Here is a 17,021-nt window from a genome sequence, read left to right on the forward strand (position 1 = left end):
TTCCTGACAAGACTGTGAATAGTATTCTGCAAAAATGTTACGGGACTGCACAATAAACAACAATTTATCAAGATCTTTAATAATAAATCAACCAATATGGCCCACTATGGAAGCACAATTTACTATTTTGTAATATACGTGAAAAACCAGCTACACACATAAGTTCCTGGTCAATTGACACGTACTAGAAAACAATTCAGTGCAAGAGTCAATCACAGCCATGATTTCTCCCATAGGCTAGAACAAAGGAAAGGCAGGCCTGTCTCCACAGCACAAATTAAGTGGAAAACTTAATGACCATTTTGCCTTCTATCTAGAAGGCCTAGATACTTGCTTTGTACTAAACAAAACAAAAAGAAAAAGCTGGGAATCCTAATGGGTATGGGTGGCAGGCCCAAATTCTAGACAAAACTCAGGCAATATGGCAATCTTAGCCATGCAGCTTATTGAGTTTCCTTAGGCCAGCAACTCTCGCTCTGCTGAATCTCATTCATAGGGTTGTTTTATGGACGAAATGAAGGAATCACATATGCTGCCTTGAGCTTGTGAAGATGAAGGATGGGATCAAAATGTAATATATAAATTAATAACTGCAAACAGCAGGCAGAGCAGAACCTTTAGCAATACATAATAATAAGTGGGGCCCTGAAAAGACTTGCAGGAGGCATCTCATTTTCCCCTCCCTCACTATTTCCTCTTTCCCTTTCCTGAAAGCCCCCATAGCCTCTCCCATTTCATGATTTCTTTTTAGGGTTGCCAGCTTCCAAGCTGGGAAATTCCTGGAGACCATGATCCCGACTGGAGCCTATGAGCTACATAAACTGCGATAATTAAAATGGCAGACTGTAAACCGGTGATTAACATCCCATTCCTGAGGTGGAAGGGCGAAAGTGTTTAGGACGCTGGCAAGGGCACAGGCGCTGGCATTGGGCTGCTCAGACCGGCCTCCTTGCACTGCCATAACAGTGTGGCTCTGGGACGCTGGCGTGGCCTCCAAACAACATTTTGACAGTGCACCTCCATTGTCCCAGGTGCCCAATTGTACCAGGGGGCGTTCCCAGGGCATTCTGTGGGCAGAGCCACCATTAGGCAGCTTTCTACCCCTTCCCCTTCAGGCCGGGAATGCCCCCTTTGCCCTTACCTGCAGCTACGCCACCTTTTAAGGTGGCATAGCCCCGTAGAACACTATGAAGCAGTTCCACAGGGCTTGCAGGTAAGGGCAAGGTTTTGGCTTTGGTGTGTGTGTGGGGGGGGAAATCCTCCTTTGGAGGTGGTGCGGTGGCGCAGCCTCCAGTCAATGGCTCAGCCCTCCCCCTCAGGAATGGGCTGCCCATGTTCATGTATTTATTTATAATATACATGTGCACTAGAGGCATTTCTAGAACACTGAGGGGGGAGAATCCTAATGAATGACAACCACAGCATTTCACACTAATAGATATCTTTAAAGGCATCCCAAGAAAGCAAAAATGGAGGGGGGAAAATTGGGATCATGATTTACAAGGACAGGTATCAAAAAATGGGATTGTCCCCAGTACTAAGGGGAGTTGGAGCCTATGCATCATTACAGGACACAGGCACCTGATCTAATTAATCAGACTCAGATGCTAAAGAAGGAGAGGCATCAGTAAAGAATAAGCCAACATCCAGTGTCCATCCAGTTAAGTAAAAAATACCATGAGGTCATGTTCATGGAATATAGAATTCTACACTAAAAAAAAAAATCTGCTCTTGAAAAGTGTAAAATGAGGACATCATAATTTAGTATAATTTGCATACAGATTCAGAGCAGATATAACACTGCCTGATCTCTTCACACGTCAATTTCCTTTTCCCTTTTATTTCTGAGACAACCATAGTTAGCATTATGACTGTGTTAACCATAGTTTCAGAGGGTAGACATGTTAGTCTGCAGTAGAACAGCTAGATTCATGTCCAGTAGCACCTTAGAAACCAACAAGATTTTTGGGGTGTGAGCTTTTAAGAGTCAAAGCTCCCTTCGGCCGACGTTAACCATGACTCCCATACAAATTAGTTGCCACTGGCCCTTTTAAAACTAAGCTAAAACGTCCCTAGAAATATTTTCTTTTAAAAACCAAAACCTATAATAGTGTAATGACCTTCTACCACCAACTATTGATGGGAATGTTCACTGCATTTATATTGTCAACAGCAATATACATACAGCATTTATGCATTTCACAAAGTCTATTTCTCTTAAAACCCATGCGCATTTTTCCATTAAATTCCATTTCCTGGAGCTCTGTCAAATGCAATATCTTAATTGTTTCTGAACTGAAACACAGTATTTACTTGAGCTCTTATTAAAAGAACATCTCATCTCCATGTGAAAAAATCTCTTCTGGATAGAAAATGTCAGGGCTATCATTGATTCACATAAACTAAAACTAAAACAAATCTCCATCTGGAAATATATTTCTCACACATGCACTTTTATCACTTCATGACTGTAACAGGTCAACTGGTTAGCCATTGTGTGAAACAGGATTGACCACTGCTCTGATCCAGAGGGCTCTTCTTATGTTCAACACTGCTTACATGTTGCCCCTACTCAAGTTCTGTATTATGTATTAAAGAAGTCCAGTCTACTTATACAGAATAAAATCCTGATAACAGTCCCAGAGACTTTAATAAACTAGGTTCAAATCCTAAGACTGTATCACTGCAGATGATTTTTAAATTTTATCTGAAATCTCTTTAAAATATTCATGCACAGAGCAACCATCACACACAATATATTTCTTATCACAACATCACCACAAACACAAGCATTGCACAAATTCAGCTAAAGAGTACTTGACTGTTGTTGAACCGAATGATGATGTGCTGAGTGCTCTGAATGCATGTCTGCAACAGGGGCACTTCATGTATGGTGACATTCATAAATGATATTTATTGGTTCAAGTAGCCAAGAGAAAACACCAGGCACACACAATCACACACGATGAATATCCACATGTGTGCCATCCATTTATAAGTATAATATGTCCCATGTTTGTCCCCTGCAGCAAAATGTCTATCTGCCCTCCCCCCTTGCTGTCACAGCAACAGCAAAAGGTAAAGGTCCCCTGTGCAAGCACCGGGTCATTCCTGACCCATGGAGTGACGTCACATCCCGACTTTTCCAAGGCAGACTTTGTTTGCGGGGTGGCTTGCCAGTGCCTTCCCCAGTCATCTTCCCTTCACCCCCAGCAAGCTGGGTACTCGTTTCACAGACCTTGGAAGGATGGAAGGCTGAGTCAACCTTGAGCCGGCTACCTGAAACCAACTTCCGTCGGGATCGAACTCAGGTCGTGAACAGAGCTTTTGACTGCAGTACTGCAGCTTAACACTCTGCGCCACGGGGCTCCAACACCATATCAATTTGGCTGTTTTTCTCCGCTAGGGCCGCAACAGTTAGAATTAAGGACGGGGTTGGACTGGCTGATTTTTTGTAAAGGCTGCAAATGCTGCAACCATACATAATAAAAAGCATTTAAGAAGATGAGTAAATACAATGTTTGAGAGAACAGACTGAAAACATAACATAAACAGAGCAGATTATTTTTAATTACAATCTACAAAACCAGCACAGCTTTCCAAGAAACCCTTCTGTTCAAAAATTCAGGTGAAAAGCATCCAAATTCTAATCTGAAGGGGTCTATCTTCTGCATTAATTCACAGTAATTTCATTTGCCTATATAAAACTGTAACAGATTATGTTATCTATGCAGCTTTACTATGGAGATACCTATGAGATGTGTGTTTCAAGCCTTCAAATACAGATGGCATGCAGCATTGTAATGAAAGGCTGTCTCACCCTTGGGCACTCTCTTTTGCCTTTCTGTTGTGTATTCTACTGATACTTATGTATCTTGATGTATAAAATCTCTTTTTTCAACAGACTGGCTGAGTAATCCCTGAACAAATGTTGTTCTAAAATTATATAACAGTTGCTTAATGGCTTGGGTTTTTAAAAAAAATTCTAGTAGAATATGGTGTATAGGGGAATCTTAACTTTAATTTTCTATTCAATGCCCCCTTTTCCCCACCAATCCTCACTACAACCTTGGCACTAGGTTTCAGATTTGAAAAATTAGCCTTCTTAAGCCTCAGACCTAGGGAAGAAATTATTTGTGTTCTAGACACTGATGTTCTCCTTATGCTCACTTAAATATGTGTGTGGGGGGAGGTAAGGGGGAGACAGAAAAAGCAAGAATCAAAACCAGTATCAAGTAGAAGATACAACACCTTTAATCGATTCAAGTAGCGTCTTGTGTGGACAACTAAAAGGTCTTGTTCAGTTGCTTCTTGAGCTCGTACAATCAAGTCATCTGCAATGAGTTTTTCTTCTGAATGAAAAATGAAAACAAATGGGAATCACTAACATGCAAATATGACTTACCTTTCAACATTACAAATACCAGCACTAGACTATCTACTATACAAACTGGGATTTAAACTGAATAAATAGCTGTGATGCTTCATATGTGTATCAAAATCAAGTTTAAAATTAAATAGATTTTTTGTTTAATTTAAAATTTATATTAGAAAATGTTAATGAACTGTGCAATCCTGAAGGGCCTCCCGAATGCTCTTAGGAGCCAGCATGACCCATACACCAGCGTCTGAGCTACTTGTGCCATGCAAACTGGCACTGACGCTGCTGTAGAGCCACTCATGCAAGCCCCCCTGGACTGCGCCGGCATCCCAGGAGGCGTTCCCGGGACATTCTGAGGGGCAGAGCTGCTGTAAGGCAGCTTCCTAACCCCATTCATGCTGGGAATGCCCCCTACCTTAACAGCGTTAACACACCATCATTTTTGGTGGCGCAGCCTCGCTGTTTGCAATGGAGCCTTTCCCCCCCTTTCCTTTAATTTTGTTTTTAAAAGGGGGGGTTGTGTCCATGGTGGCTGGGAAGCCTCTGAGGCAGTGGTGCAGCTCCGCAGCTCCTGGCCACCGTGGATCTACTTGCCCTTAGGATTGCACTAGAAAAAGGAAAACATGAGGCTAAAGAAAAGAATAAATGTCAACAGGCCTTTATATTCCGACCATAAACAGAACATTCTACCCATACACCATTAATTATTTACCTCAGTTCTTTATTGTGATTCGCTGCAAAATCCACAGCCAGGTACTAGTGTTTAATTCACTAAATCATTAGAGCAGAAAATGCCAAAATTCAAAGAACAATAATTACTTAGAGAGGTGTGATAATAAGAGAACATTTAGGATTAATTGTAGCATTTAACATTGCCAACCCCGTTGATATTTAATTTGCAGAAGCCTGGAAACAGCTATTACTGGTGCTTTCTATCAACAAGGACCTCACCCAAAACTTAAATTGGGTACTTATGATAATTTTTTTCAGAAACACAAAGGCAGTATCATAAAAGTGTTATGTGACTTTAATTGTATTTGTTGTAGTGTGGTCAGTTTTTACCAAACTGATTTGCAGGTTTTGGAAAATTTACTCAATAACCTGGAAAGCATGATTGGTCAAAGGAGGGAAAACGTAAAAAATGGCATCTCTCATGTACTGCCTTGGAGTGCATATGGCAAATTACCATCTGTACCCAGTCTTAGTAACACTGACTCGCAGATCACTTTCAAATTTCTTTCTTCTCTAAACAAGCTCAATACATTTCTATTAATTCTCATTACTACTGTTTCTGCGCTTGTCTGCAATTACTCTTCAGTTTTATTAGTATGTCTATCAAGTTTCCCCTCTGTTCTCAGCCTTTTAAGGACCTGTGTGTTCTGCTTGGTTGTTAAATTTTCAGTTGAAGACTAATATTTTTCCTTCTTCCCAGAAGGCTAAAGGTACAACCAGATAACCAACTTCACTCAGCAACATTTTATCTTTTTTTACCTCAGAGTTTTTCTTTTTGTCTGGTATATCTGTTGCTGGTTTTTTTGGGGGTGTGTGTGTGAGGAAATCCACAGATTTTATGTACATATTCGCTTTAACAGCTCATTAGTTTCTCTTATTATGGATGGGGTCCTAAAAGATTATTCAAATAGCTTTGACTCTACAATTAATAGATATGCTCACACACCTGGCAAACTAATAATGGGTATGTATTAGCACAAACTGAACTGTATCAATCTTCAAATTCTGTTTTCAAAACTCTTTCCATGTAGAACAATTATCTTTTTAATAGAAGGCTGGAACCTTCTGGGAGGCTAAGATGAAGAAGAGGCAGACAAAAAGATTTGGGGCTAGGGTTGCCATGTGCCTGCTGGGGATAGGAAATTGCCTGCCCCAAGAGGACTTTGGCTGCCAGAACTCCAGTGGCTAGTGGGAGGAGGAAGCTTTTCTTTTTAAGTTGCCATTAGCAATGGCATGATGTCACTTCCAGGAAAACCCAGAAGTGACATCATGCCTCTCCAGGAATTGCCAGAAACGCTATCATTTTACCATACAGTTTTTAGCAATTCCTAGAGCAGCCTGATGTCACTTCTGGGGGAATCACTAATGGCCACCACCATCCCATCTCCACACTACCTGGTCTCCTACTGGTTGCTAGGCCAGGCCTGGCAACAGTATTTGGGAATGTTTTCTAGAAACTATCTGACAATACTATCTTAATTTCATTGTAGAATAAAGAAAACATATGCTTTTCCCACTCTCCATGGAACGAAGGAGAAAGAACTGCAGAACAGACACCTTTCCTCAAGATGTGTATAACAAAAAAAATTCAGCTAACAATAAGAACTAGAGGTACCTTATACATTCAGGACTATTGGAATGGCTTCCTTTTAGAGTGCAGTGTTGCTCATGTGACTGTTTTCTTCCCTGGAGGCACTCAAGCAAAGTCTACTCAAGCAGGCTAATAAGGGCTAGCAAAGGATTTACTTTTGAACTGCATTTTTCTCTCCTCCTAATCTAGTTAACAGAAATCAGTACCAAACTAAATGTTTTTCCATTCAAAAAGACTTCCATGGTGGAATGGATGTGATTTGTTTTTAAGTCAATGTAAAACACTGCTGTGGAGTACTTCCTGCTTCTCCCTGTCCATACATGTTTTAATCTAATACTGAAAGACCTGCTTAATGATACCCATCATAAACAAAATGAACTGTAGTTCATTATATCAGTATCATTCAGTCAACAGAATAAGGTCATCTGGTAATCTAGGAAGGAAGAGAAATATTTTGGTATAACAGAACATATTAGCTATGGGATACTATAGGTATTTACATATATTTCAAATTATCTGTCAATCTAAATCAGTCAGTAGAGATGGGAAGTCACTATTACTGAATGTTATGTTAATTACGACAGCCAGACTGACTACTGTAACACTATTTGTATAGGGATGCCTTTGAAAATAATTTGCAAACTGCAACTGATTCAAAATGTGGCACTTGAATGCAAATTGTGACTTGCCGTCATGAACATGGCAATCCAATGCTCTCCAGCTATAGTGGATTCCACTTTGTTTCCAAGCTCAATTCAAAGTGTTAGTTTTAACCTTTAAAGCTCTTACCAACTGAAAGCCTACTTCCACCCGTATGTTCTTGCCAGAACTCTAACATTGTCCAAAGGAGCATTGCTAAGGAAATCCACAGTCTCAAGTTCATTTAGTGGGATCCAGGCAAACACCACCAAACTTTAACATTCCCTGAAATGTTATTAGCCTACTATGATTTTATAGCTGTAGTTTTTAATCTCCTTTTATATTTTGAGAGTTCCTTTGGGGATGTCTGTCACATAAGAGTAGCATATAAATTTGCTAAATAAATAAATAAGATGATTGTCGAATACCACTTCCAATTCTTTTCAGAAATGTACATCAGTATCACAAATTAACACTAATACCATTTACTCTGAGACAGAAAAGAATAAATTCAATTTTGTGTTAGTTTGGCACTTGCAATTATTTGGATGCAATTATACGGCCGAGACATGTAATTAAATTTAATAGTAAACTAATTAACACCCACTTATTTGCTGTACTTATAGCTAACTTATAGCTTATATCATGTCATTCTGGGGTGTTCAATTTAACATCCCGGTATGACATGATATAGTATCTGTCCTGACAGGGCAAAGAAAGCTATATCAATTATATATACACATGTGTATACACAAACACACACAATAAATGAGTCACTAAGGGCATGTTTCTGTGGCCACTGAAAGAGGTGGTTACTTGTCTGCTTCTTAAAAAAACATACCTACAGAAAGATGATGTGGCCAATTATCACCTAGTCTCTAATTTACCCTTTCTGAGCAAAGTGATTGACAGAACAGTAGCCATCCAATTCCAAGCATTCTTGGATAACTCATCTGCTCTAGACCCATTTCAGTCTGGCTTCAGGCCAGGCTATAGGACAGAAACAGCTCTGCTGGCTTTAGCTCATGACCTCCGCCTGAGTGTAAACAAAGGCCAAACCTCTACGTTGCTCTTATGGGATTTATCTGCAGCCTTTGATACAGCAGATCTTGCCATCTAGTGGAGACATTTGTAGGCAGAAGTAGGTATCAGGGGATGTACCTTTAACTGGTTCAAATAATTCCTCATGGATCGGATTCAAAGGGTGGCTATTGGAAACCAGTTGTCATCGGGGTGGGACCCATCTTGTGGGGTTCCACAGGGTGCAATTCTATCCCCCATGTTTTTTTCAATCTCTATGTAATGCCTTTAGGACAAATCATTCCTAGACTTAGGGCTAGATGTCATCGATATGCAGATAATACCCAGCTCTATACTCTCTACATGCACATTTTCCCCATCCAGATTCTCAAAACTCTGCATGGGGGGTTATTGGCCATTTATGAATGGGAGGTTTTGCCTTGGATTTGCCACTCAGATGCACATTTTCCCCATCCAGATTCTCAAAACTCTGCATGGGGGGTTATTGGCCATTTATGAATGGGAGGTTTTGCCTTGAATTTGCCACTCAGATTCACATTTTCCCCATCCAGATTCTCAAAACACAACAATAAGCCCCCCTGCAGAGTTCTGAGAATGCAGATGGGGAAAATGTGCATCTAGAGAGCGGCAAATCCAAGGCAAAACCTCCCGTGCATGAATGGTTGTTAAAAGACGTTTTGGCTCTCAAAAGAAATCTCAATCGTTGTACTGTTGATATTTGGCTCTGTTGACTAACGAGTTTGCCGACCACTGACATAGGAAGTCCTTCATGGCCTTGGCCCCTCTTATTTGAGGGACCGTCTCTCCCTCTATGCTCCACCACAACAACTTCACTCATGTTAGCAAGAGTTTCTGTGGGTGCCACCCTGCAAATGGACAAAATCTACATCATACACATGCTTTCTCTGTTGTGGTTCCCACCTTAGGGAATTCGTTGCCCAAGGAAGTCAGGAAAGCTCCTGCTCTCCTGGCCTTCTACACACTATGCAAAACTGAATTATTCAAGAGAGCTTTTCTGCCCAGTAATAGGGTTGCACTGTACAAAATGGTTCACAAACTTACTTGGATAAATGATTAGGGACTGTGGTCTATATTGCTGTGTATAGCATATTGAAAGTAGGATCCTATTATGTAATTTTTGTACTACTTAGTGTTAATACTTATGCTATGCTTCAGTTCTTTCAGGTAGTTCCGGACTTTTGAAATCCTAATGCAAGCACTATGCCTAATCGACCTGGAATCCTTGTGAGAAAAGAGGACTATAAATAATGGTAATAACATAAACAAAAAATTAAACAAACAAATAAATAAAACTAAATCCAAAGGAGGTGTTGCTTACAGTTTATCCTCCTTCTTGATGGCAACTGTGAAGAAAATTGCTAGGGCTAATACGGTCCCTTTTATTAAGGGCATGGATGAGTATTTATTTATTTAGCAAATTTTTATACCATGTCTCCATGGAATCTGCCCAAGGAAGCTTACAAAATAAAACATTGTTAGAAGTTATTAATTAAAACCCAGCATTACAGGCCCAGCCATTAGAAGTTATTAATTAAAAGTCCAGCATTTCAGGCCCAGTCATAAAAACATAGACCATTGAGCAGCTGAAAATAAGTTTTAGACTAAAAACACACTAAAATGGTGTTTAAGCCCTTAATTAAAAGCCTGCATGAAGAGAAACATTTTGCCATGGTGCCTGAAACAGAGCAGTGTAGGCACCACCCAAGCCTCAAGGGAAGGGCATTCCACAAATAAAGGTGCCACTACTGAAGGCAAAGGAACACAGACCAGGGCTTGCGAGGCAGAATTGGAGGGCTGGGCAACAGGGGAGGAGGCTATCCTGGCCTCAAGCCTTTTAGTTATTTAAAGGCAAGAACCAACACTTTGCCTGGAAAGAAATGGGCAGCTAGTGCAGATCTTTCAGGATCGGGTGATAAACTCCCTGTGTTTTGCCCCTGACTGCTTCATATTTGGCAAGCTAAAATTTCTAGACCATTGTCAAAGGCAGCCCCATGCAGAGTTCATTACAGTAACACTTTTCAAGGAACGACCATAGCTGGTGCATCACCTGAAGCTGAAAAAAGGCAGAACGTGCCACAGAAGATATCTGGGCCTCCAAGGGGAGGCTGGGAACCCGCAGTACCTCCAAGCTACAAGCCTGCTCCTTTTGAGGGCGTGCAGCCCCCCTCCAGGACAGACTCCTCAATCCTTGAGCAGCATTGGTCATTGATCAACAGCACCTCAGTCTTGTCTGGATTGAGTTTCAGTTTATTGGCACTCATCCATCCCATTACTGTCTCCACACACCCATTATGGACTTCCACAGACCCACCTGACTCAGATGTTATAGAGAAGTAGAGCTGGGTATCATCCACATATTGGTGGCACCTTACCCCAAATCCTGATAATCTCTCCCAGAGGTTTAATCTAACTATTAAACAGCATGGGAGACAAGATGGAACTCTGAAGTACCAGATAAATGCCACAGGGTCAAGCAGCAATCCCCCAGCACCACGTTCTGAAATTGACCAGTCAAGAGCAAAACCACCAAAACACAACACTCCCTACTCCCAACACAGTCATCTCTCCAGAAGGCTATCATAGTTGATAGTACAAACACTGCAGACAGGTCCAAGAGAATCAACAGATAAGTACATCCCATCACTCTCCTGGTGAAAATAACCCATGAGTGACCAAAGCTGTTTCTGATCCAGACCCACGCCTGAATCCAGATTGAAATGGGTCTAGATAACGTCTTCTCCAAGAGCCCCTGAAGCTGCATATCCACCACCCACTCAAGTGCTTTGCCCAAAAGGTGAACCAAAGATGAGCAGTGATCCAACTGGTAGCCTTCCTCAGGCCAGACTTGATCTAGCAGTTGCCTATAAGTCTTAAAAGGGTAAGCATGCATCTCATACGTAAATGCATACTGTTGTTTACACTATAATAGGAAAGGGTATTGTACACAAAGCAGGTGTGCATACAAATTGTTTACCCAACATATAATCAGAATAAGAATCATGCCCATAGGACTAAAAAATACCATGCATATAAAATTATTTCTTGCAAATCAAAATAGTTCAATTTCTGCAAAAGCTAAGGTACTGATCCTTGTTCTTACTTTACCTTTCAAGAAATTTATTACTTTTCCCCATTTCCCAGCATCGAATGGATGTAGCTTCTCCAAGCCCATAAATGTAATGTTGTAATCTGGAGAATACACAATGGGCCAGCATGTTGGTGGGATATCATGATATAGTTCTGTCTTGTGAGGCCTTATAGAAAAAAGAGCAACATTATTACAGAAGCAAAATATTGATTGAGGAAAATATATCCCATATAAATGCTTTAAAATTACAAAGTAACTTCGTTAGGAATTCAGATAAATGTTTATTTGTAGTTTGCCTCTTTAATTTATTTTCTTATGTTTTTGACCTCTAGAGTATCATACTTGGAAAAACTGTACCAGTCCATTCCTGAAAGTGGGGGGGGGGTGTTGGATAGGCAGCCACACCACCTCCACAGAGGGATAACATGATGAAAAATCTTTTGTCCCTTTCCTTAAATATAAGGATCTTGAGATACTGCCATTTTCTACACCAAGAATGCCTGTGGTATTATTTCCTCTGAAGTATTATTTGTCAAATCCTATTTTTGTAGATGATATTTTAACGATTCATCAGCATTTGCAGCTTTATTTCTGTAGTCTCATTTTATAAGCTTCCAGCAGCATTTCACTAAGTGAGAATCTAGTTCATTTATTTACTGGTCAAAGCAATTCTAATCAGAGTGGATAAAAATCAATTATTTAAAAAAATTAAATTGATTTTTTAATTTAAATTGTTTTTTTTAATTTAAATCAGATTTTTTAAATAAAATGCTTTTGAGGAAAAATCTATCTAAAGATAATTTAAATAGTTTTCTATTTAAGATACATTATAGACCAATGGTTATCATGAAATAAGGATTTGTTTTTAATTATGTAGCATGAGGCTGCATATACATGCAATGTTAAATTTTTTGGTAAATGATTTCCATCAATCCATTCACAGTGTCACGCTCTTTCAGAGGTTTGTGTAAGATTATTTAGGGCAATTTTTCTATGTAGAAGATATTATCATGGTTGCTTGGTTTTATAGTTCTCAAAACTGTGAAATTGTGTCTGCAGAGATAACATGCCTCTTTTTCACAGCAAAAATGTTATAAAATAAACATAGAGTTCAGAAAAAGACCTTAATCCCATTGTTCCTTTGCAAATCTATATAAACAGAATCAACCTCTTAAATGCTAAATTTCAAGACGTTCAATGAATAGAAGATTGTTTGGAGTGGAATAGATCTGTATGAGGAGCTAAGTGTAAGAAGGGGGGAACAAGTAGTAAAAATGAAAGTAAAAACTTTTTAGCAGAATACCCCACCAGTCTTGGGATCTTTGTGTGTAAAAGCCTGAGGTTATCATATTATTCTCTCCCTAGAGGAGAAAATCTATAATGGCAGCACGACGTAAAAAAGACCCAGTTTGGGAATATTTTAATGAAGTTCCTCTACCTATGGGTAAAACAGGCATGTGTGCAAAATGCAAACACTGCAACAAAGAAATGCAAGGCCTAGTGGCCCAAATGAAACTGGAAATAGTTCACCTCGCAATAATTTCATAATTATCTATCTATATATTCTAATACTATAACCAAATCAGTATTTTTTATATAAAACTAATCTGAAAAAATATTCTAAAAATGAAATTTTCATCTGGTTGTAAACAGGGTAGATAAAAATCAATGCTTTTTTGAAAAATAAAAATGATTTTTTAAAAAAATAAATCAGATTTTTAAAATTTAAATCAGATTTTAAAAAAATAAAATGCTTTTTTAGGAAAAATCTGTCTAAAGATAGGTGTTTTTTTTTTAATTTAAGATACATACAGAGTGGAATAGATCTGCCCAAGGAGCTCAGTGTGAGAAGGGAGGGGCAAGCAGTAAAAATGAAAGTGAAACCTTTTGAGCAGAATACTCCACAAGTCTTTATGTAAAAAAACATGATGTAAATCTAGTCTTACTGACTAGTGATTTAAAGCATGATTTAAATTAAATTGATTTAAATCAAATCTACCCTGGTTGTAAATATTAAGATTATAACAGCAATAATTAGTCTTTATGTAGAAAACCATAATTAAAATCTAGTCTAAGGCTGCAATCCTGAAAGGGGGAGGGGCGAATTGGTTTAGGCGTGACCCCACGCCAGTGTAAGTGCCCATTTATCTTGGGATAAGGGATACTTACAATGGCAGGGGGGCATTCATGCTGGCACCGTTAAGCCATGCCGGTGTGCGAGACTCCACCACCAGCGGCACTACACCAGCAGCAAAATCCTGGAAGTGGGAGCCCGCACCAGCATGTGTGGGCATCCCTGGGGTGTTCCAAAGGGTGGAGCTGAAGTCAGTCAGCTTTCTAACCCTTTTTTGCCCCGAGAATGATTCCTTGAGCAGCAGAGTTGCCATGCCACCTTTTTTGGTGGCGTAGCCTCACTGTTTGCTATGGGGGTATTTTATTTTTTATTTTTCAATCTGCTTTTATTTTATATTCAGCAGCCGGGAAGCCTGTGGAGGTGGATCTAACCCCCCCCCCTTAGGAATGCTGTTACTGACTAGTGATTTAAATCATGATTCAAATCTATCTGATTTAAATCAAGTCCACCCTGATCCTAATATTATACCATCTTGTGTTCTTTATGTTGGCTGCTACCAAAAAGGTACACTGAATTTAATGTAGACCTTATCTGTATTGTTGAATATGAGGAAGTATTTATGCTCAGATAACACTTCCTACAGTTGATTTCCCTTACTGTCCCTTTTTCCATTCCAACTGTTTCCATGTTGTTATGTGAAACATAATTTAAAGGTGGGTTAAAAAATGGTTTTTAAGCGTCATTTTATCTGGCATGATCCAATCTTATATGTGTAAGGCAAGAACATGGCTAACAGTCTGCACAACTGCACTCAAGGGCTAAAGTGCATAGTTTTGGTAATGCAGAGCCACTATTTCTGGCAGGAGCAACCTGAATATGAGTGACTACAGAGCATTGTACGGCCACAGCACATGTAACTACTTCTATCTAGCTCTGATATGGGCACAGCCTCAATATTATTGTTTCCATTATCACGAGGCAGGGCCAAATACATTACTTCCATCTAAATATCTCAGTGCCAAAAGGCTGAGGAAATAGCTATAAATCACATTATTAAATGAGGTGTTGGGTGTACTGGATCATAGTACAAATGGCCATTCCCAATAAAAACGATAATAAATGAGATCAAAGCCAAATGAAGGAAGTTTCCACATCCAAATATTGTTGCTGAAGTATCTGATGCCAAATACTTGTATTTGATTAGTCCTCACTGAATAACAGCTGTTTCTTTCTTTTAGCAAAATAAACTTCAAGACATGTTACCTTGTACAATACAAAGGCAAGAACTCTAATATCATTTCTATCATGTTCAATACCAGAGAAAAGGAGAACATAAAATATATTATGTATTCACATCTATCCCAGAAATTACTTCTTCCATATATCCATTGCATATACTCTCTCTTCATTTTAAATTTAAAAATCATAGGAGATACCTGATATTAAAGTTTATTTTACTGGATCAATATTAGAACACTGTTTCTAAAATGTTTAATTCTTAGCTAACTGCCATAAACAAATAAAATATGTTCAGAAAGACAAAGACAGTAATGAGCTTTAAAGTCCAGATGAGTCTTCTGTTGCTTATTTTGTTCAAATCAGAAGTATGGCATCATTCCACAACAGTTGGGTTTATTTTATCAATATTAGTATTTCTCATAGAAATGAAAGGAAGCTACACCTTTCATATTGGGGAAAGAGCTTTCATTTTCAGCATTTGTATAATCTAGCTATTACTTGTGACAACAACCTATTACAGTCATAAAATGAGAAAAGCTTAATAAGAATGCTTAAGGTCTCCAAGGTGACTGAACACTATTTCCTTTAAATAATCATTCTTCAAATGATTAAATTATAAAAACGAAGCAGAGAGATAGAGATTTAAATTATAAGATTAGTTGATGATGAGACACAACCCTGTACAAAAAGGTATTTTATTCACACAACTGGAACTAGACCTAGAAAAATGGTTTTAGATAAACCAAAGAAGCAGAAGAAATCTAAGATCTTTTGTATGCCATAGAAGCAGTTACATTTGATGACGTGCTCTCTAAAACCATATATGGATGCTAGCCTGCAGTGGAGACCACAAGTGATTTGTGAATACTGGACATGTTAAATTTAAAATGCAGGAAGCGAAGTGGTAGGAGAGCAGGAGGGCACATCAATGTGCACTATATGTTGAGCTGTTAGTTTGAACCAGGAAGACAACAGTAATGCATATTTGCAGCAGCCGCCAAACAGCAGCCTAGACCACCTGCTAAGCCAAAAGCTATGCAGCCCCAGGAAGCCAATAGGGCTGAATGCTTATACTGGTGATGAGTATACTAATAAATTAACACAACAGCAGTGCAGGGCCAGGCAAGCTGCTTCTGAACACTGCAAAGGGAATCAAAATTAGCAACAGAAATTAGCTGGAAGAGGGTCTAACATATGTGTTTGCAGATGATATAACAGATACTACACCTCAGGTTTCTCAATGCTTCTATTTTTCCACAACTTCAGGCATTTCTATTTTCAGTTGGACACAGCCATGGGGGGAGGGGATCCAGCTGGGTCAGCAGAGAAGAGTTTGAACCCCTTCCCCATAGTTTTCCTAATCTAAATTCACCCCTTCCCCCACTGGCAGGGTAAACAGCTGTTTCAAGAAGCATTAGTTTGATGAAACAAGATGGGAAGAATGGTTAACACACACACCCTCCCAGCACTGCTGCCCTGACCAGTTCACAGATATTTACACAACTACTTTCAAATAAAGCTCTCACATTTCATCTATTTCATTCGAGAGAGAAAACAAGAAAACGAGAATGAGAATGGAGGTCCACTTATGGTATGAGGGAAAGAAACCCGCAATGTGGGAGGGAGGATGCTTGCAATTCCCCAGAGTGGAATGAAAGTTCATGAGAGTAGAAGTGTTCTGGGACTGTAATGACAGCCCCCAGAATGGAGGGGGTGCTCTGGGTCAGTGGCTAACAGAGTGGGCAAAAGTGGGCAAGGCAGGGAATGGAAACATGTAGGTCAGGAAGGCAGCAGAACTGGACATTGGAACTGGAAGGGGGACAAGGGCAAGATTTATACTTGACAACAGAGGAGGTGGCTCACATCAATCTCATGAATTTGTAAGGAAACAGAGGAGCTGAAAGGCAGGATAATAATTGAAATGAAGCCATTTTAGCGATAAGAACAGTTGGTTTTTATATTTCTCTACACTTAAGGAAGAATCAAACCAGCTTACAATCACTTTCCCTTCTGTTAAGTCCACGTGGGGAGGACACACGACGTCGAGACCGAGTTCCAACAACAATGCTTTATTGTAGTGAAGAACAGAACTGGGGAACTGTGTAAACCGGCTCCGCTTATATGCCCCCTGGCCGCCTGCGGCCACTCCCCCCAATCCGTGATAGGTGGGAAACAACCCCCAGGTCGCCAATGGCGCGTCCCGGCTTAGGGTCAA

General features: G+C 39.6%; 1 protein-coding gene across 2 annotated transcripts in view; it reads right to left on the reverse strand.

Annotated features, from left to right (window-relative positions):
• Positions 1–11,658, reverse strand: part of HDAC11 (histone deacetylase 11) — a 40,867-nt gene extending 29,209 nt beyond the window's left edge. For both annotated transcript variants that reach the window (XM_056861978.1, XM_056861971.1), the window contains exons 1-2: positions 11,511–11,658; positions 4,252–4,352 (exon numbers count right to left, since the gene is read on the reverse strand). In XM_056861978.1, coding sequence (XP_056717956.1) covers positions 4,252–4,352; positions 11,511–11,577 — 168 coding nt within the window. In that variant the 5' untranslated portion in view covers positions 11,578–11,658. The remainder of the gene's footprint in view (positions 1–4,251; positions 4,353–11,510) is intronic.
• Between the last annotated feature and the right edge of the window lie 5,363 nt (positions 11,659–17,021).

This window comes from Euleptes europaea, chromosome 1 (genome assembly GCF_029931775.1).
Source record: "Euleptes europaea isolate rEulEur1 chromosome 1, rEulEur1.hap1, whole genome shotgun sequence".
Lineage (NCBI taxonomy): Eukaryota > Metazoa > Chordata > Lepidosauria > Squamata > Sphaerodactylidae > Euleptes > Euleptes europaea.